Genomic DNA, 23,045 nt, shown 5'->3' with positions numbered 1-23,045 from the left:
CCAGAATATTGAGTCATGCTGGGATTGATCTTTACAAGGAGATGGTTCAACTATCCTGATTGTTTGTGAGAAGAATGACTCAAAGAGAGCCATGTGGATCAAAAGGGGAGAGATTTGTGGGTATGAAAGCCTGAATTTTCCTACTCTTACAAACAATTCAGTCTGATAAGAAGTATGAAAATGGAATCCTAGACACTAGCAGTCTGGAGTATAAATCTAGGGAGTCTATACATAACATTAAGAAAATAATAATCATATTCTATCACATCCTCTATGGTAATTTGACTCTTAAGTTGAAATAAGTTTCCAGAACACAAATTACATTTCCCCCCACACAGTCTAATTTCTAGTGCTTGTTTCAAAAACAGCAAGAATTTAGCATTTATTGGAATCTATTGGAGCCAGACCCATTGAACAGTTCACTTCCCTGCCAACCAAGTTGTCCAGTGGCCTATGTTTAGGTGAATTGAAAATAACCATTTGATGACTGTTGACTTTTAGCAACAGATCTGTCTGCTCCAGAGGCTTTGGTGCTCTGTACCTGGCAGAAGGTTAGAGTCAGTTCTTTTCTCTAGAAGGTCACCTGTGTTCTCCTCAGAGCTTCCCTGCTAGGATTTTCTATGCACAGCTCCCATATCTTGAGTATGGACTGTCTTCTGGTGGCCACATCCCACTTCCTGTCTGCCATCCTCCACAGACTGTCTGTTGGAGCCTCATTTCTGTCTTCTTGAGCAAGAGTAAGCTCATATTCCATGTTATCCCCATCTCTTCCATCAGAAACACTCATGCATCCTTGACTCTGATAAATTCTTAGAGTTCAGACTGAGCTCAGTGCAATGTCTTTCCTTCAAAATGCAACCCTCTATGCTTAGAAACACTAGAAGTCTCTCTATATAATCTCAGTGAAGGCCCGACCAACTAAGCTGAAGGTTAGCCAACTGGTTTCTCTACCCCTCATCTAAGGATGAGGCATGAGAGAGTGGTATGTAGAGCAATTCCTCTACCAAAAGATCCTCTCGAAGATTTTCTCTTTATAATCTGTTTACTCCCAAATGAGACCTTTTTTTATAGTCATCATCTTTTTGCAGAGTTCAAGAGTAACAACACTGGTCTTTTTTTTTTTTTTAATTTCCTTTCCTCTTTTTTTTTCTCTTTAAAAACATTTTATTTTTTTATTATTTTTTTTAATAAATTAATTTTTATTGGTGTTCAATTTACCAACGTACAGAATAACACCCAGTGCTCATCCCGTCAAGACAACACTGGTCTTGAACATTTTTTTTAATTGATTGTTTTCCATGTTAAAAAAAAAAAAATCTTCACTGCTTTTGAAAGCAGTTACTATACAGGTACCCAGGTGGCTTAGTTGGTTAAGCATCAGCCTTCAACTCAGGTCATGATCCTGGGGTCCTGGGATGGAGCCCAAGTCAGGCTCCCTACTCAGCAGGGAGTCTGCTTTCCCCTCCCTCTTCCTGTGCCTCCTCCTTGCTCTCACTCTCTCACTGTCTAAATTAATTAATTAATCTTTTTTAAAAAGTTACTACAAATTGCCCTATTGTGAATATTGATGGTATTTTGATAGGGATTGCATTGAATGATACAAGTGTGTATCACTTATTCCATGCAAAACTATTCCACCATCTGAGAACAGCTATAAGGGAGAATCTTATAATTGTCTATAGCAGAGGAAGAGTGATTAAATTTTCAGTCACTCACATTAGACTCAAGTCCTGGCATTGTCTGTTATTAGCTAAGCAATTTAAAACACATTTCATAGGTTTGCTCTTTCTGTGCATTCTTGTGAGGATGTATCTCTGCATGTGTAGTACTTTGTGAAGAGCCCTTCTGAAAACATAGTGAGCACTAATAAAAATTAGCACTCATTATTAGCATAAAGCTAGAGGTTATTTCTATTCAAGTCTGGTATTTTATGAAGCAACATTCTGGTATTGTAGGTAAAGGTTATTGTCATCTCTGTGTATCTTCCAGAAAGATACATTTCAGCTATCATTTTCTCTCTCATCATGATTCATGGCTAAGAAATGAGTTTTAAAAAGTGAATAATAAGCAAAGGATAACCTCGATTAGCTGAAGTTAATGGAGACATAGAAAAACTTTGGTTAATTACAGGCCATGGGAAACTGATAATAAATAGTTTAAACATGTTAGAACATACAGTAAAACATAATTTTGGATGATGGATTGATTTAATCATAGTTGTTTTGTAATTAAAAGTCAATTACTATAAAACAAGATAGGGATAATGTTGCCTTTGTGGATATGGCAATGTTAAAAACAGTGAATTTAAATAGTGCAATAAAGTATTTATTCATGATATTCTTTTCCTGATCCATTTATTTCCTTAGGATTGATTACTTCTGAAAGCTTTCCTGACATAAGCTTTTGTATGCAGACAAAAGGGCGATGAAGCAAAGCTCCTTGATTAGCTACAAATATAGATCAATTCTTCATAGAGTTTACCAGAACAAAGAGAAGCCATTGCATACACTCAGAAGGTGCTTTCCAACACCAGCTGCAATGGAAAGCCCACTTTGCTTTTAAACATATTTTTATTTTCATTTTTTCCATTTTTTCTTTTAATTCTAATGTAGTTAACATACAGTATTATATTAGTTTCAGGAGTACAATCTAGCGATTCAATACTTTCATACAACACCCAGTGCTCATCACAAGTACATTCCTTAATCCCCATCACCTTTTTAACCCATCCCCCCTGCCACTCCCTCTGGTAACCATCAGTTCTTGATAGTTAAAAGTCTGTTTCTTGGCTTGTCTCTCTTTTTTCCTTTGCTCATTTCTTAAATTCCACATATGAATGAAATCATACAGTATTTGTCTTTCTCTGACTGACCTAATTCACTTAGCATAATACTCTCTAGCTCCATCCATGTCATTGCAAATGGCAAGATTTCATTCTTTTTTATGACCAAATTAATCATATTTTTAGATTTAATAATTTCTTAGCAGAAGTTCAGGTCCCATCAAATAAACTCTTTATAAATTGATTTTTTCCTTAACATAGTTTCAACAAAGCAGAGTGTTATTCTCTTTTTCAAGAAATGTAAGAGAACATGGGGTTTTACAGATTTGGGCTCCAGCTGATGCTTCTCATACTTTATGTGCTTGCTTATTCAGAAGAAAAATGCAAGAACTTATTTTGAATGTGTGTATATGTTATGATTAAGTGTGTTTCCAACTTTTTTTTCAGAATAGGATAGATTTTTTTAAAGTTTTTATTTATATTCCAGTTAACATACAGTATAATTTTAGTTTCAGTTGTACAATGTAGTGATTGAACACTTCCATCATAGGTGCTCATCACAAGTGTACTTCTTACTCCTCATCACCATTTTATCCATACCCCCACCCACCTCCCTCTGGTAACCATCAGTTTGTTCTCTATAGTTAAGAATGTTTCTTAGTCTGCCTCTTTTTTTTTTTCCCATTTGCTTTATTTCTTAAATTCCACATATGAGTGGAATCAAATAGGTACTTGTCTTTCTTTGGCTTATTTTGCTTAGCATAATACTCTCTAGCTCCATGTCATTGAAAATGGCAAGAGTTCATTTCTTTTTATGGCTGAATAATATCTCATTGCGTGTATGTGTGTGTGTGTACACATCTTCATGCACTTATCAGTCAGTGGATACTCGGGTGGCTTCCATAATTTGGCTATTGTAGATGATGTTGCCATAAACATCGGGGTGCATGTCTCCCTTTGAATTAGTAGTGTGATTGCTGGATCATAGGGTAGTTCCATTTTTAACTTTTTAAGGAACCTCCATGCTGTTTTCCAAAGTGGCTGTACTCAGTTTGCATTCCCACGAACAGTATAAGAGGGTTCCCCTTTCTCCACATTCTTGCCAACATCTGTTGTCTCTTGTGTTGTTGATTGTAGCCATTCTGACAGGTATAAGTGATATTTCATTGTAGTTTTGACTTGGATTTCCCCCATGGTAAATGATGATGAGCATCATTTCATTGTGTTTACTGGCCATCTGGATGTCTTCTTTGGAAAAATATCTGTTCATGTCTTCTGTCCTTTTTAAATTGGATTATTTGTTTTTTGAGTGCTGAGTTTGATAGGTTCTTTATATATTTTGGATGCTAACCCTTTATCAGATATGTCATTTGTAAGTATCTTCTCCCATTCTTTAGGTTGCCTCTTAGATTTGTTGATTATTTCCTCTGCTATGCAGAAGCTTTTTATGTTAGTGTAGTCCCAATAGTTTGTTTTTGCTTTTGTTTCCCTTGCCTCAGGAGACTTATCTATAAAAAAGTTTCTACAGCTGATATCAAAGAGGTTACTGTTTATGCTTTCTTCTAGTATTTTTATGGTTCATGTGTCTTTTTCTCATTGGATATTCTTTCCTGTTTTGTTGAAGATTAATTGATCATGTAATTTTGTATTCTTTTCTGGGTTTTCTGTTCTTTTCCATTGATCTGTGTCTATTTTTGTGCCAGTAACATACTGTTTTGATTAATACAGCTTTGTAATATGTCTTCAAGTGTGGAATTGTGTGATATCTGCAGCTTTGGTTTGCCTTTTTAATGTTGTATTGGCTACTTGGAGTCTTTTGCAATTCCATACAAATTTTAAGATTGTTCTAGCTCTGTAGAAAAATGTTGGTGGTATTTTGATAGGGATTACATTAAATGTGTAGATTGCTTTGAGTTGTATAGACATTTTAACTATTTGTCCTTCCAGTCCATGGGCATGGAATGTCTTTCCATTTCTTTGTGTTATCTTCAATTTCTTTCATCACTGTTTCAAAGTTTTCACAGTACAGGTCTTTTAGTTTAGGTTTATTAGGTTTAGTTAGGTTAATTCCTATATATCTTACTATTTTGGTGTAATTATAAATGGTATAAATTCCTTAATTTTTCTTTCTGCTGCTTCATTACTAATGTATAGGAATGCAACAGATTTCTGTATATTGACTTTGTATTCTGCAGCTTTACTGACTTTGTCAGTTGGGGCAGGCTCTTTCGGTGTTCTTTTGGGTTTTCTCTAAGAATAAGAGATTTTTCAAAGAAATCCTAAGTAGTGTCCTTTTTTTGTAAAAGGATTCATACTTCAGGATTTTGAAGTTTTTTCAAGACCATTTTTAACATAGAACTAATGACCCTAAAATTGAGGCCTTTAAGGATCAAATATATGTCAAATTGAGTGGCTTAGCTGAACTAACAGGTGGCTCTGATTGTTGCTTAGACAACATTTTGTTCCTAAAGCAATAAAAGGCTTTTCATATTTATATATTGGAGCTATTTGGCAGTGTATAATAATATTAAAATTAATTATGAAAATTAAAAATAATTATCAAATTAATTATTAAAATCAAAATAATATAATTAAAATTAATTATCAAAATACAATCAAAATTAATTATCAAACTTACATTTTCTGAGCCATACATTCTCATCTGCAAAGTGAAGGGTGGTAATAAATAACTATTCATGTTGTATTAAATGAAATTATAAAGGTAAAGCATTGCATTCTCTATTTGATATATGGGATAATCTTCATACATGGTAATTACATTGATGGTGGTGATGCTAATAATGTTTTCTTTTTGTATTAGTCTCTCTTAGGGAAAGTGATCACAAACCTCATTTCTGCCTACAATCATACTGAACTAATACACAGAACACACAAACAGCTGCTTCTTTGCATTTAGTATCAGTTCCAACCTATCAGGCTTTTCAAAGAAATTGCTTGTGTAGGCTGCACATGATAGAAATAATTTTACCTAGTTTGATAACTCAATCTGTAAGGAATTTTATAACTTAGTCTCTTTTTTACATCAAACAATCCAATATATTAAGGTGACTAAAAATCCTTTTAGACATTGCTATGAATTTCTATCATCGACTTTTATATTCTTCATTTTAAAATGAATTATTACAATATATGACCTATCATAATCACTTAAGTAGCATGGAACACAGGGAAATTCACCTGATATTTCATAATTATGATTCTTTAACTTCGGGAAAATGTTCTGAGCAATAACAGAAGTATAAGTTTGGAAATATTTGAATTTGTATATATGTGAAGAAAAAAGTTTTTGCATGCCTAAATCCTATAGAGCTCTACAAGAATTCTAAACTTAATTATGCAATTGTATTACATTTTTATGCTTAGAAAAAAATGCAGCCTGTCCATACATTTTTGGAAATGTTAGAAGTATACAGTTTTTTTTCTCTTATGTTTCTAAAATTTAGGTGTGAAGAGAGAGTATAAAAGTTTTCAGGAGGAGGAACAGGAAATTTTTATCCTTTTTACTCTGAAAAATGTGTTCAATGCCAAGAACGTTCATTGGTATACGGAAGACAGGACTGCACCTCACTTATTACACACTATTGCAATATTTCAGCAAAATAAATTTAGGTATTAAATGTAGATTATGGAATTCCACTTGTGAAGAAAGAATAAAATTTTGTTTTGGTTTTGTTTTTTCTTTGTTTTTAAATTTTAGTTTTTAATGTCAGTTTTTATATCCATTCATTTCTTCCTTTTAGCTGGAATCTCAAACTCAACGAGTTAACCATTTAATTTTTGTTTGAGGATTAGTTGGTTCCCAAAGGCCCAGCAGAGGGCAGCAAAGCCTAGATGTTAACACTAACTAACTGAAGTGCAAAGTTGAAAATTACATGCAGACTGATTTGGTTTGAATGGGATTTATGTAGCAGAAGACAGTTCTTTTTAGACAATTGAGAGAGTTTTAGAACCTCAAAACACTAGATAACTGTTTATTCAACACAAACTGAGCAATTCCTTAAGTTTATGAAGAAAAGGGCCACTCAATTTTTTTCAATGAACATCTAACCTATTGAGTAAACAGTTTAAGATTTAAGTTGATTAAGTAGATTTAGAAGGATGGGAAAGATAAAAAGAAACATTGAGCTTAGTGAATGAAACAATCTGAGTGGTGGGTAACTCATGATTTTTTCCTCTTTTGGGGACTTCTCTGCTCTTGCTTGTGTCCTTTGCTGTCACGTCTCCCACACACAGATACTAACCAATGTAATGCCTATCATTTAGCCTCGTAAGCAAAACTAAATTGGTAGACTCTGGAGACCCTCTAGAGTTTTGCAGGTAAAGATGTGTAATTTTTTTCCCTAAGAACAGGAGAATCAGTGAAGTATAATTGGCAAAATTGGTAGTATTGTTTTAATGGAAAAAGTCCAATACTACATTGAATATTCTATGGAATAAACAGTGTACTAGCTATTTCTATACCTTTAACCTACTAAAATGTTCATTTCTCAAGGAGGTTTATTTAACAGTTGAAGTAAGATCTGAAAAAGCTAAGGGCCACAGGGGATGGAACTATTTTCTTCTGCCATTGGTAATAACTGGGGCATTGTGTTTTTAGAGCTGAGAAGCAAATAAAAGCATACTTAGAAGTGCCCTCATCCCTGCATTCATCGAACCACTGGCGGTAACAAAAAGTATGGTTATGAGATAATTGTTTTGCAAATGGGACCTTCTTTTTAGCTCCTCATGTAGTAGGAGGTCCTTGTGCCTGCTGGGAAATTTTGGAGACAAAGAACAACAGGATGTTTTTCTCTCCAACAACTGCTTCTATTAACCTCCTGATGTTTGGCTCAGAGGGTTGTGATTATGAGCCTGCTGACATCAGCCACCCATCTAAAATAAAGGAGCAATGTTTTGGCTCAAGCAGTGAGAGGCTGAAGACTTAGAGGTTTTGTACCTGATAATGTAACTGTGTGAGAATTAAGTGTGAGGAAACATGTTGTGCTATCTCCCTAGCTGTCTAGCGGCGATGTTATTCAGCTCAACAAATACCTAATGAGTTTCTACTACGGTCTTGGTAATGCATTAGGTATTATAGGGACACTGAGAAGCATTAGGCATGTTACTTGCCCTTCAGAAGCCTTTAGCCTTATTGTGGAGAGGAGGTTTATATAAATACAAAAATGCAACACAATTTAAATGCTAGATTGAAGGGATTCCTGTCAGAAAGGAAGTGTGATTTAGACATTAAATGAATCTGCTTGATGTTTAGGAGAGGAAAGAAAATTCCTCAGGCAAAGATACATATCGGAAAACACTCTAACTTGCTGCCTGTTATAATTTACATATATCCAGTTGGTTAAATAAAAATACTCATCACTCTATATGCATTCTGGCATTCTGATGAGTAAACTCTTCTACTTTTCTCATTTTGTAAATAAGGCAATCAGGGTGTGGGGAGATTAAGTGATTAGTCTAGGGGCTTATAAGTATTAGGAGTTAGGGATAGTATTTGAATATATGTTCTTGAATTGTTTTTCTCTTGTCCATCTTAGAGTCGTGAGAGCCATTTAGCAAATCTTCAATAATAACAGTATTGATGGTTTTACTAAATATCAACTAAAACATACTGAGTTATTTAGGTTAATTTTTTAAGTCTTTCATATTAAGGATGAAATGTTAAAGAAAATCAGAGAACAACAAATGTAGACTAAGTTCTTCATGCTGTGTGACCAAGCTAAAATGAGATAACTATCAAATTTGAAACTGAATGACTCCTCCAGGCAATGCCTCTCTGCAGTGGATATTCTTTACTGAGGCTAAAACTATCTTGATGCTGCTAGCTTTCACCCTGTAGATCTGCAAGCTTTCCCTAGGACAGGAATAATGTCTTATAAAAATTTTAATACCTTACACATTGTTATTGCCTGTTAAGAGGAAAGGGTTAATTTGTCCCAACAGTGATCATCTGCAGGCTGGTCTCCTAGGAAAGGAAATGACCTCTCTGCACAGCCCTATAAAATTAGCTGTGGGTGGTGCTTAAGACAATTAAGGTCAAGGACAAGACTTGGACTCTAATTTTCAGATGATGCCGAACAGAGGGGCTATTTCTTTCCACCCATGATTGGTGATATGGTTAATTCTGCTTCTGTCTGTAACATATAAGACTGCAACCATAAAGTTTGGATCCTGACACTTGAATATTCCAGAGCTAAGTTGACCAGCTAGGACTGGAAACCAAAGGTTTGACTTATCATATTGACACGGTGCCATAGTCCTTGACCACAGCAGGAGAAACTGAGTTGTCCTCACCCTTAGAAGGATGGTTACAACTGCTCAGTACATAAGATAGGGGGAATATTAGAGGAGGACACTATTCATTTGGAAGAAATGGATAAAGATCATCCTCCTCCTTTGAGTTTAAATAGCAAAGTGGTCAGTCTGATGGAGTGTTTCCTGGGTAGGCCACTACGTAACCAGTCTCCTCAAACCTCAGAAACAACTAGTGTCTTAGAAACTAAGCAGAAGCTTTTACTGTTCAAATGCAGATGTCTCTACATTGAATGGATTGGGAAAGGTGGAGCTTTTTTATTAGGATATCCAGACTCATTCCTTCAGAGAACTCTTCATAATTTAGTCATTTTGATACTAAGAAGTCCCAAAGTGTGTGTGGATATATATAATATACTCCACATCTATCTAGCTATTAATATGAAATAGATACATAGAATATGGTATAGAGATATATCTATTCCACATATTGAGAGAGAGAGAGAGCCCTAGAACAGTTAAAGACAAACTACACTAGCACTGCCCTTGCTTTTACTAGGAGACTGGCTTGACTTCTTAATGTTGTCCTAAGGACAGCCTTTTCTTGTAGGAGTCCCTTTCCTCTCATGTGCCACTTAGATACCCATGAGCTGGAGGGTGATATGAAATACCTGGAGTTTTACAGGAACATATAGGGACCTGATCCCTATAAACTTCCCATTTTTTTCGTCCCCCCATTCTCAAACTTCCTCAGGTGATTAGCAAATCTGAAGAGCACTCCATACTGAAGAATGAGTGAACACCAACTTGGAAGGCATTGCTATTGACTGGCTGGCTGTTGCTAACTCATCCACCTGAGGCTGCAGCCATTATCTTCTCCCCTACTCATGTGATAAAGCAGTTCTAAATCAAAACATTGTATGTTAAACATTTCATACTGGCCATCCTCACCTGAGTTGTAGCTTCAGATCAGTGTACTCAATTGCCACAAGGTCATGGATGTGTAATGTGTGTGGCAGTAATGGCATGACCTCTGAGTAAGCAAAACACCCCTTGCCTAACAGGAAGGTATGTCAGGGCCCCCAAGACTCCCAGGCTGAGTGATTCTTTGGAAGGATTCCATAGAGCTCAGAAACACTGTTATACTCACAGTTACAGGTTATTACAACGAAAGGATACAGATTAAAACCAGCAAAGGGGGATCCCTGGGTGGCGCAGCGGTTTGGCGCCTGCCTTTGGCCTAGGGCGTGATCCTGGAGACCCGGGATCGAATCCCACATCAGGCTCCTGGTGCATGGAGCCTGCTTCTCCCTCTGCCTGTGTCTCTGCCTCTCTCTCTCTCTCTCTCTCTCTCTCTCTCTCTCTCTGTGACTATCATAAAAAAAAACAGCAAAGGTAACAGGTGGCATGAGGTAGAGTCTAAGAGAAACCATGTGTAAGATGCCTCCTCCCAGTTAAGTCACACAGGGTCACACTTATTTCTCTGAGCAACAATATGAAATGAGACAGTGCTTTCAAAGTGTTGCCACCAAGAAGCTCATCCAAACCTTGGCATTTAGAGTTTTTATTAGGCGTCAGTTGTGTAAGCTGCACAACTGCTACTCAAGACTCCAGCATACAACACACACACACATGCACACACAAGGCAAAAACAGGCATTTGCCATAAAATACATTATAGCATAAACTTATCTGGTCAAACTGATATATCATGGCCTATGACCTCAAACACACAAAAACATTTGTATATTACAGAATATTCCCAGGACTCAGAGGTTATTTCTCAGGAGCTAAGAGCCAGGCTTGAAGAGAAGCCTTTCTTTGGAATTTGCAGGATTTGAGCAGCCTGGGTCTGTGGAGTTAAAACTTTTCTTGCCCAGAAAGAAGTACCTGAGGTTTGAGAGGTGAAAAGAAAATGCATACTAAATGGTCTTGCACTAGGTCTTCCAAGATAAGTATCATCTGGACAGCACTGAATTCAATATGTACATTTTTAAATTGTGTCCATTTCAGCTACTCTGTTGTGATGTTGAGCTTGCTATTGAGTACTGACATATCAAGGGGAAAGTTGGTAGCCATTCCAGAGTCTACTAAAAATATAATTATGCTTGTGGGGCCTCCCAAACACCTGGCAAATATCATTGAATTATAGCACCAATATCTGCCAAATAATCTGTTAACAATGAAGCCAAAGCCCAAAGACTAAGAACTTCCTCCTATAGTCTTTGGAGGGGACTTAAGAGTCTGGCATTTCTCTGTCTCCATGTTGCAGCCATGGATGGCAGATTTCTTACACTTTCTGGAATGGGTATTGTATGTCTTTTGGCTGTTATTACCAAAGGGCCTTCCAGTTTACTTTGGGAGAACATGATTTTCTTCTTGTGGGTGGTTATCTGGCTTTTCTCAATCATTTTCTGGGTCTCCTACATCAATTTCAGTGACTGGCCTCACAGCTCCTACAGTTTAAATGATAAAGGTTTGACAGTGTGGGGTCTATCATTTGGAATCAGGAGGGTGAAGTGAAAGAAATTAGGACTGGCTCTGTAGGTTAGCTTCACCAGAAAAATAAATGGTTCTCTTTGAATTTCAGTGGAAAAGGCTATGATAGAGTGCTTAAGGAAATCAAACTTGGTTAACTATGAGGTTATGCCAGAGTAGGTTTGCTACTTTACCAGCCATGAGTGCTCATTTGGTAAATCCTGATACTGGCTTACTATGTCACACAGGTAGCCCCTTACCCAAGCTGTCAGTGCTGAGCTGGCAAGAGAGGATGGGAGCCATATTATTAACATGACACTGCTATTGAACCCTGGTTTCTAATGCCAACAGGGAAGGATCAATGCATCCCTAACTATTTGGCTTAAAAATTCCCACAACCCTGGGAGACCTTGTGCTAGAGTGTGATGTCCAGCCCTGTTGAATTTTTGTGTGCTGTGCCAGAATGTGCTAGAGCAAGAAATGATTTGCATACCTCCTATTGATCCTGCCTGAATAAGTTTCTTCCAATGAATTCTCTTCCAGAACAACTGAACAGGGTTTAGGTGGTCAAGGTAAATGACCAAATGGCCTTTTTTATCTTGGCTATGATTCTCAGCTCAGGCAGTGGAACATAGTAGAGAAATAATATTTTTTGAATGTGTAACTTTATGTGTTTAGGTCTGGGCAATAGGTGGGGACAGTTCATTATTAAACTAGGTTTATTACTTTCTCCCTTTTCTATTGTGGAAGTAAGTATTAACCTTTTAAAATCATTTTGAATGTCTGAGAAAGTGGTTAATACTACTTGGTTACTGGTGTCTTGGGACTATTAATTGTTTTTTACAGCGTATTAACAAAGCACTTAAAAGACAAATAGCATAGTGAAAAGTACTGAACACATTGCTCATAAAAATAAATGTTAGGAATCTGTGCTTCTTGCTTTATCCTTTAAGGCATTTCCAAGCACACTAACCAGGCATCCATTTCATTTTTAAGATGAGATCTTCAAAAGCAGAGAGTTTAAAACTGAATTTAAAGGCCAAAATTGTAGATACCATGTGTTATAGTCTATTTTCTAGGTAGTTAAAAATTCTAAGTACTTACCTATGGCACATAGGGCTTTGCTATATGATTTATGTGCTGGCTTACTTTATTATGCACTGTTGAGAAAAGACTGTAAAATATTCTAGATAGGCATCCATTTGCATTAGGGAGCCAAACAATTTGCATACTGATGGTATGCTACTTTCTGAAAAGAAGGGGAAAAAGAGCCTCAGGACTCACCAGAGAAAAGGGAGCAAGTTAGAAATCCCTGGTTTGGGGGATGAGAGTATAGGAACAGTTTTTATACAGTTCCTTTTTTTTTTTGAGTCATATATCTATTGAAAGAGAACTTGCTCTATAAAACCCTTATAAGCAATGAACTGTTTATTTCAGAATGAGGCTCTGGGGAATAATCTCATAAGAAACACATCTTGCATTTGTAGAGAAACCCAAGGGGATAGTATTCATGAAGCATTATCCCAGTGTAGGCAAAAAAATGACAACCAATGCAAACTCATCAAACAATTGAAAAGGAAATGCTTGATTACTGAATAATTTTTTTCTCCCCTGCCTCCTGCTCTTTCCCAAATGCACAAATCCATCATTCCATATTATAGACAGATTGATTGTTCTTTCTCTCTGCTTTCCTTCTCTGTTCTTATATAATCATTCTCTCTAGTTCCCACCTCACTACCTACCCAAGCAAAGCAAAAGTAAAACTCACGGCAGACTCTAAAGGTTTCTTAAGTTACAAGTCAGGCTTTTTATGTCATGCAACCTCTATCACATGCTTTGTGAATAATAATTCTTGCTACAGGTTTAACTCATAAGGTTTAACTATGGTATAGGAGCACATGGAGATCAGTTGTAGTGTCAGGTGTTCAAGTGTTTGAAAGATTAGCTGTCTTATAAATTATAGTGGATTCAAGGTTATCCCTATAATAATGTCATGTTCACTGACTTGCGTTTGCTTTTCAGAACAAGAGAGAAAGGGCTGGAATTACAACTAGAGGAGAGCATTGAGCTTAACTCTAAGCTTATTCAGTGGCCTGGAGAGGATCACGTATATGACCTTTATCCACAGAATGGGTTAAGACAGGGGAACCATTGTCCTGGATGTCCTATTCTGTTGGTTTGATGACATGCAGGTGTATATTCCTTCATCTAAATCCTATGGGTTCCGTCCCTATCTTCTCTAGACAGATTTTTAATTTTTATATTTCAGATGTCTTCTGCGTAGATATGATAAAGATGGTAAAAGCAAGTAGTTTCTTTTGCTTCTTTAATTCTCCTTACAATCTATTCTACCTGACAATAACCACAAAGAGTTCAAATCTCAGTCAGAATGGTTTGTAAAGTAACAAAAATGGTAAGCAGTAGCTCTCAGAAAATAAATATATGTCTCTTTCACTGAACATTTATAGAACTTCTTCACTTTCAGAATAATGACAGGAAAGGTCAGAGTGTATGGAGACACTGAAATAAAGCTACCAAATATCCAACGTGATGTCATTGTACTGGTGGCTCAGAAAGTTGGTCAAATTGGGAAATGGTGATAGCCTTATTATATATTCACAGAAAGCATCATATTGCACCACAGAAGCATTTTTTGATGGAATTTATTACTATTAATGGAGAGGCGTGATCATTTTTCTAGGCAATCTGAGAGCATGTATCTTTTAAGCAAATACACTTCAGGACTTAGAGATTTCTATTCCTCTGGCATCTTGCAAGTATTGAACCACTGCAGAGTAGACAGTGGTGATCAAAAGAGCTATAAGAGTTACAAATGAAAAGAGAATTCAAACAAGTCATCAGGATGACTTACTATGTTCAGGAGGCCCTACAGGAAAATCCTTTTATTGAATTCTATAATTGGGGGATTTCCTGTGGTGTGTGGTATCTCCTATACACATTCAATCTTTCCATGAAAAGGGGCAGAAGGAAGGAGCAGTACTATGTCTGCTGCTTCTTACATTTGCCCTGTTGAATTGCCCTGATGAGATTTTGGTCTACAAACTGACTGTGAGGGATGACACACTTGAGCAAGACCAAATTTGTATATTTCATGTCCCTGCATGTGTAACCTTATAGCAGAAAAACTAAGATCCAAGTTAATTAGGTGTTTACTGTGATGAGTTAAAAATTATTTTCTGTGAATCTGTACTATAGAACATAGCAAACCAAAATCTGACAGCTTCCATGATTAGAATTTTCTGTTGCTCTTCTCTTTCCCCTACCTCTCTTTACTGTTGAGGATTCCAATCTAAATATAAAGATATCTTCCTGACTCATCATTCTCATCACACATTTTGGAACTGTTCTTTTCCAAAGATGAGAGTTCCATGCTTTTGCCAGGAATTCAAAGTGAAAGAATAATTGCCCTGTAAAAGTCAAACTTTAAAAACTGTTTAAAAGTAGAGTGATATTGGGCAGCCCCTGTGGCCCAGTGGTTTAGCACCGCCTTCAGCCCGGGGCGTGATCCTGGAGACCTGGGATGAAGTCCCACATCGGGCTCCCTGCATGGAGCCTGCTTCTCCCTCTGCCTGTGTCTCTGCCTCTCTCTCTCTCTCTCTCTCTCTGTCTCTCATGAATAAATAAATAAATAAAATCTTAAAAAAAAAAAAAAAAAGGAGAGTGATACCGTCACAGTATAGAGGCAAAAGGTCCCAGGCTATAAGATCTACCTGTACTCAGATGGAAGGTATTAATGTGAATTACTGAAGGGCTATAATAGACAACAGGGAGGTGGATCAGTCACGGGCTTGTAGGAAGAGGCCAACACTACCTGAAGCTCCCCACAGGGTAAGGACACACTGTTAAGAAACATACTATCTGTCTGGTCCAGGTTGTAGTTATGACTCCAGAATGTAGTGAAAAAAGTATAAACTTTCTTTTCATGGCTCAAAGGTTTAACGGCATTGGGTCACACATTTTACTTATTCTTATCACACACTCACCGGGCAACCTACCATTCGTGATTTAGTTTTCCCTTACCAAGAGATAACATATTGACTGCAGAATTTCACCTGTCCAGTGCCTTTTGACAGTTATAGATTAGAGTTTTCATGTTAAGTTAACACACTAATATACAGATTCTAACTTGGCATTCTCTAGAATTGCCTATGGAGGTGGTAAGTAAGTGTGAAAGAGAGAACGCCAGTATCTTTCATCTCAACAAAAATAATTCCCCTCTAAAATAATTTGGCATTCTGGTTTTAAACTCGGATCTCTTGAGTTAGTGGGAGTCTGTTTCTAGAGATGAATTCAGGTCACAGATAGATAAAATCAGGGTTTTACCTTTGAGGCTAAGGTAACCCAACCTGAGACAACAACAACACATTTGTTCAACTCATGTCACCCTGTCTGTTGCTGCTTTAGCAACCTGTTCTCCCTGGGATTACTCCTACGCTTTTGCTACCACTTCTCAGAGATTCTGCAAAGAACTACTTAGAATGAACCTGTATTTTTGTGATGACTCAATTATTTTCCTTACTGCGTTTTTACACTGCATGATATTCAACCAATGAATGATGATATAAATGATGTCGGGTCCTCAGACTTTTGCTTTCTAGTAGATCAGAGATCTCTCCATCAAACAGATTTGAAATTCCCAGAACTGGAAGAAAGATGGAAAGAAACATTTTGTGATGCTGACATACATAAGATCGTTGGTTTTTTTGTTTGTTTTACGATTTGATTTATTTATTCATGAGAGAGAGAGGCAGAGACACATGCTGAGAGAGAGTAGCAGGCTCCATGCAGGGAGCCTAATGGGGGACTCGATGCCTGGACTCCAGGATCATGCCCTGGGCCAAAGGCAGGCACCAAACCACTGAGCCACCCAGGGATCCCTGATATGATTGCTTTCAAGCTTCATAGCAACTCTATAGAGAAATACAGGCGATACTCCTACTTAAGTTTGAGAAGACTGAAGCTCACCCAAGTTAGATAACTGATCCAAGTTTTGAAACTATTCTTTCTGATTTCAAAGCTTACATTTATTTGTCCATTATTTTTTTCCCCCTTTTAGAGCTAGACGGATTAATTCAGGTCTATGCATGTGAGATGGTGGAGTTGGGTAAATTCAGGAGCAGGGTAAAGCTAAGGCTCAGAGAATCCTTTGGTAGTACAGAAGTATACTGAATAAATGCCTCAGGCATGTGGTACTAGTTAAGCAGCTCTCCATTCTCTTTACTTGTGGGAAGGCTTATCTCAGAGTAAAAAAGATAGTAAACATGTGACAAACATGTTAGTGCTTAGTCCATATAAAGTTCTATAATAAAATGGTAGATAAGCAAACTGCAGATTTAATAAGTCATATTTTACTTAGCATGATACTAGTAGTTGACATCTTTCAAAAAGTATATATGTTGACATTAGAGGCATTATTCTAAAGGTGTCACATACATAGCATTAAGAAGACTCTGTCTTCACCATTATAAACAATTTGGATTGCAAATCAGGTTGAATTGCAGAGTTCAGAGAAGTTGTTATTTCTAAATTACTGCATTAGTTGAGTCTTAAATTATCATAATGCTGGTGGTTTGTTTGGGTGTCTACCTGAAAGGGGAACAGAGAGAGTTTTGATTTCATCTTTAAGAAAAGGAAGGTGAGGTTATGTGCTACCTGGAGAGGTAGGGTTCACACAAGCTTCACTGAAGGGTAGGATTTGAAATAAATGTTCCCAGAGGACAGTGAGCAATGATGGACTGGGAAGGTGTACCTGATAAAGCAAAAAAGGAGTGCTGATTATAGAGTTCTTAAAAGCAAAATAGGTATTTATAAATGTTAACCTTATAGTATTGCTTTGTTTATTATACATCTTCCTTTGGACCCCATTTATCAGAAGAGATCTTCTTGACACTTAACAAAGCATCATCATTAGTAAACCCAAGAACAACTTCTGTATTGGGACCTCCTTATATTTCCCTCTGTCATTTTGGGTAATTGATTTATTTGTAACTTGTCTGTCTTAAAGGCGTAATCTTAGCCTGCTTTCTTCATTAGAGAGGCACGGTAGCCTCTAAATACCAGTCTTTTTTTTGTTTTTTAAAGATTTTATTTATTTATTGAGACAGAGAGAGAGAGAAGCAGAGACACAGGCAGAGGGAGAAGCAGGTTCCATGCACTGGGAGCCCGATGTGGGACTCGATCCTGGGTCTCCAGGATCGCGCCCTGGGCCAAAGGCAGGCGCCAAACCGCTGCGCCACCCAGGGATCCCTAAATACCAGTCTTTAGGATGAAATTCTCACTCACCTACTTGGTTTTTCATAAAGTTAATTTCATTCCAGTCATCTTCACTAAGATATTTTGCATTAAATCCTTTTGTGTGTTAAAGCATTTTAGGAATTGATGCTGACAATACATGGAAGTTGTTTTCTTCTTAATGCTTTTACTTGGACAGATTAAAAGTAGCATTCTATCACAATTTTTCTTTTTTTTTTTTTTTAAGATTTTATTTATTTATCCATGAGAGACACAGAGAGAGGCAGAGACACAGGCCGAGGGAGAAGCAGGCTCCATTCAGGGAGCCCGACGTGGGACTCGATCCCAGGTCTCCAGGATCATGCCCTAGGCCGAAGGCAGCACTAAACCGCTGAGCCACCTGGGCTGCCCCACATTTTTTTCTAATTAGTACTTTGTAAATTATAGAAATCTAGGGTTATTGTTGTTGTTGTTGTTTGTCCTTGTAAGTAAAGAAACTTTGTCTGAGGATGTTTAGAATGTGGAGTTACATGGAAGGAAATAACCAGACCATCCCCTCCTCAACTGTACACAGATCATTCACAATAATTAAGCGGTGCCCAGAACTGTGCTAAGGGAGTGCCCATTTATTTTTGGTTCTTACTTAATGTTTTCACCACCTCTTACTGTGCTCTGGTCCTTCTCTGATCAAGAATGTATTTGCAGCCTTCTATCCTTAATTACAAATTGGGAAGCTGTGAAATATAGGCTTTAATTTTCTCAATAAAGAGAGGAATTTTTCCTAGAAGAGAAAATTGTCCATGTGCAGATGGACAAGATTAAGTACATTTATGGAGTGGGATTATATTCACTACAAAATAAAAAGGACACATTTTTATTTGAGAAGCACCTCTTTTTTTTACAGGAAAGCATTAGCTTGTCTTTAATAAGTTTACAGTTCAAAATCAGAATCAGGCATTTAAATAAACATTTAGAACCAGATGTTGTGCCAGTTTGATGGAGAGTTCTTTGACTATTTACCAGTATTTATTTAATTATTAGATATTTAATAATTCCATGCTATTAGACTTATAAATAAGTAATATTTTCCAGTGTTCCTTTGAATTCTAATAAAAAATACTATTAATTAGAATATTTAACCAAAAAGTATTTCCTATTACATAGCCAGGCAAGATTCATCCATCCATTTCTTCACTCTCTATTCATCCATCAGATATTAATTAGGTACCAATTATGTGTAGATACAAAGATAAACAGAACAAAGCAGGAGACAGAGACAGCCATGAGAACATCTGATTATCAGAATGTAGTATGTGATGAAGGAGGTGCAGGAACAATTATTTAAGAGAGCATATAGGGTGTTCCCTGGAGTTACATTGAAATGCTTCTGAGAAGGTAGAGTTAAAGATGAGAGGGAGAAAAATGTGGAACATTTAAGACAGTGCAGAAAGTTTAGTATGGCTGGAGTTCTTGGTTCGGGTGGAAAGGTGGTGACAGGAGAGGCAAGCTAGGGAGCAGCAAGGATGATTTTCCATGAAAGCTGTTTGGGCTTCACTGTCTAGGTAATGGTGCACCATTGGAGGATTTTACTATTTATTTTAGATGTTTTTTATTATCTATTTTAGATATATTGCCCTGGTTGTACGAGTGTAGGGAGCTGGACAAAGTAGAAAGTTATTAAAGAACTCCAGGACAGAAATAAGGGCATGGACTAAGACAATAGAAATAGAAGTTGAAATTGATCAAAATAATTTTTAGACAGTAAGGTCAATAGGGCAAAATTAATATGAATGAATATAAGAGATTAAAGAAGGAAAGTCTAGAATTAGTCTCCGGTTTCTAGCGTGGGTAGTTCCGTGGAGATGTGTGTTGATAACTAGAATGGAGAAAATGTGCAAAACTTTGGAAAAGTCTGTGAATGATACAAATGTATATTCTTGAGTCACTTTGAAATAACTGACACATAGTGTGTTGTTTGAATTACCACAGTAATGTGTTCACATGCACAATTTCTATTGTTTCTATTTTACCATCTCTTGAAGGCAGAAACTATGCAAGTGGCTAACTTTCTTTGTACAATATTCACTCAAGTATAGACAGTTTTGATGATGATAAAGCTATAGCCGGGAAAATTGGATACACCGTTAGAGCAGAAAACACCCCCCATTAAGTTTTGAATCTTAACTTAAAAAGCTTTCGGTTTCTAAGTATACTCAGTCTTGAAGATGAATGACTGTATTTCAACATTAATCAATTTCAAGCATAGGAAAATAGATTTATGTATTCCTTGAAGATAACATTGGGAGAGCAGTTTAACCTAAACAGTTTCCACTTAGGATAGTACAGTGTGTTTAAAATGCAGTCAGATGATTCATTTGGCTTTTTGTTTCAGTTCATTTGGTGGTGCCAAGATGAAGCTCTAAGCCACTGACCAGAGTGAATGGTGAATGCTGTTATGCTTATATCCTCATTTCCACCTACCTAAGATGCAAAGAGACTTGGAAATGTTTTGCTGAATGAATGATGGCCAGGGATTTCTCACCAAATTCACTCTTTAGTGTATGGGTGGCATTTCTCTTAGACAAAGGACTAAAGAAATAGTAGATGCAGTCTGCAAGCCTTTTGGGGCTGATAGGTCTCTGATGGTTAAATGCCTGTTAACATTCATTCCTATTCAGTGCTACATATGCTGCCTTTTTTTTGACTGTTCTATTTTTTATTAGATCAGCCAAGATAAGAACAGAGTACTTTTTGCTAAATTGCCTCTGGTATTTTCTGACTAGAACCTGTTCCCTCAACTCTTCCTCAATCTCTTTTTCTTTCCCCAGCCTCACTCAAGTGCAGGCAGTTGAACAAGGGCAGGGGATTTAAATGGAACTGGCTACAGCCCTGATAATTTTATAGGCTTGGCATTTTGTCCTCATCCCTTCCTTTTATCTTCCATAGAATGTGTTCTCTCTTCCATAGGGACACAGTTCCCTGGCTTTCAACTGTGAACTGCTGCATGGTTCCTTGCCTCACTCAGTTGCACCTGCATGGACCTTTTTCGTTTTCTGCATGTATCAAAATCTTGTTCAGTATTTCTGACATTGAAATCTATACCATGGGCATCCTGGGTGGCTCAGCAGTTTAGCACCACCCTCAGCCCAGGGCATGATCCTGGAGACCTGGGATCGGGATGGAGTCCCTGCATGGAGCCTGCTTCTCCCTCTGCTTGTGTCTCTGCCTCTCTCTCTGCATCTCTCTCTCTGTCTCTCATGAATAAATAAATAAAATATAAAAAAGAAATCTATACCATGCCCATAAAGATATGAAGACCATCTTAGAGCTAAGTTATAAATGTGTCTAAAAACCCTGTAACTTAATAACATGACTACAAGAAAAAAGGCAGAGAGACCTTAAAGGTTAAACCTAAATTACGTGTTTAAATTCTCATTTGGTTGAATAATGATTTTTTGTGACTGATGAATAAATAGGAGTAAAATTTTTCAGTTTGTGTAATTCTGTGGAAGAATGCCCAAAGCATACTGTAGGATGAGATCCTAAACCATTATGCATTTGTCATCAAGAATAATGCATTTTCTTTTTCACCTGGTTAATAAAGACCTTAAAATCAATTGGCCTCTCCTGGAATTAATGCATAACCTTTAATTCTTGCTGAAGGTCTTTGAGGTTGAGAAGTTGAGTTTCCTGATGTCTTTTGCTGTTGACTGAATATGATTACTTGATAGGAGAAAGAGAAAAGAACATTCACTGCAGTGAGGAAGTTTTGGGGAAATATGTAAATGAAAATGTATTTAATTACACAATAAATATGTAGTGCAAAAATAAAGTCAAAGTAGCTGAACCTGACTTGAAGCAAAGGGCTGAGTATAATAATCATTATTATACTGAATTTGTTCCTCTTCAGGCAGGTATCTTGAATCTGCGATTTTCTAACTTTGTACAGTGTTAAATACTTTCAGGCTGCTAGCCACCATTTAATTTAATCCCCAGGTCTTTTGAACTAAAAGACAATTGAAAACATTTGCAAACATCACTAAAGTACATAAATTATTTTCTTCTGCTTCACTAATTGGGCAAATTCTCATAGTGGCTGATAAAACATTGCCTATTGTAGTGCTCAAAATGTTTGATATAGTAAAAGTCTTGTTTTTTCTTTAACACATTTATTTTGCTTAAGAATTGTGGGAGCTGTTTTCTAATCTCAATTCTACTGAGTCTTTCTTAGTCTTTCCTGAGTCTGTAAAATGAGAGACCAGCATGCATAATTGATGCTTTGTTTTCCACTACTAATTCTCTCCCAACCGTTTTTCCTCTAAAAATGTAGGTATCAAAGAAACAGAAAGCTTTGCCCTATTTGGTTCTATAACTGATCTAGAAGTAAATGAAGTATTTGATATCCTCTGTCTTATGTGTGTTCCACTTGGTTCTGAGATAATGTTAGATGACATTTTGGAGTTTGAGATAGGACTGTGAACACAGTAAATCCTCTAAAGGATGTGGAGTTTCGAATAGATAAGGATAGTTAAGCAGTCTGTCTTGGCAAACGTTTGTAGAGGGAAGATCAAGTACTCAACAGTGTGCATTAGGGTGCATACCAGATGTTCCTGGAAGCTGATGGATGACTGAGTGTTGACATTTTTCATAGAGAAATTGACCTGAAAATACAATATTTTTGAAGTATTTTGACATGTAAGGTCTTTTATCCTTCTGTAAAAATACTTAAAGGCCATAGTTGGTATATGCATGAATGTTTAAGAACTGTGATGGTGATCTTAATGTCCTATCCTCTTTTTTTTCTTTTTTACCTATGGTATTATTATAAAATGTTAGAATCTAGTTTCCAAATCTTTTTTGTACCTGTTGAGAATTTCAAAGGAGAAAACACACTTTCTAAGGTCTCTTCTTTCCTTAAAGGAAAGTTATCTGAAAATGTTCTCTTTCACCTCACTTTGCCAGATTAGTATTTTGCTCCGTGAAAACTAGGATTCATAGTTAAATGAGGGAGAAGAGATCAATCTTGTGGAAGAATTCCAAAACACTTAAGCTACTGTCTTCTACCAGTATTTAGAACTTAACCCCCTGCGTCCTTGAGTATGGGCTATATTTGGTACCTTTTTTTCCAAGAAATAGAGTATGGAAATAAGGATTACCTTTATGGAAAAACCTGGAAATAAGGCATGGAAATGGATTACCTTTATGGAAAAACCTGGAAAACACTATGTGAACTAAGTGATCAAGGTTAACATTACCAGTGATAA

The 23,045-nt window shown here is 36.8% G+C and overlaps 1 protein-coding gene across 1 annotated transcript in view; it reads right to left on the bottom strand.

The window, feature by feature from the left end:
* The window catches only part of LOC129498420 (60 kDa heat shock protein, mitochondrial-like), an 88,245-nt gene extending 87,458 nt beyond the window's left edge, over positions 1 to 787 (bottom strand). Inside the window, 1 exon segment of the mRNA XM_055307750.1 lies at positions 584 to 787. Coding sequence (XP_055163725.1) covers positions 584 to 787 — 204 coding nt within the window.
* Positions 788 to 23,045: the final 22,258 nt, after the last annotated feature.

Source organism: Nyctereutes procyonoides, unplaced genomic scaffold (assembly GCF_905146905.1).
Source record: "Nyctereutes procyonoides isolate TBG_1078 unplaced genomic scaffold, NYPRO_anot_genome, whole genome shotgun sequence".
Lineage (NCBI taxonomy): Eukaryota > Metazoa > Chordata > Mammalia > Carnivora > Canidae > Nyctereutes > Nyctereutes procyonoides.
This window is presented reverse-complemented; position numbering and strand designations above follow the sequence as displayed.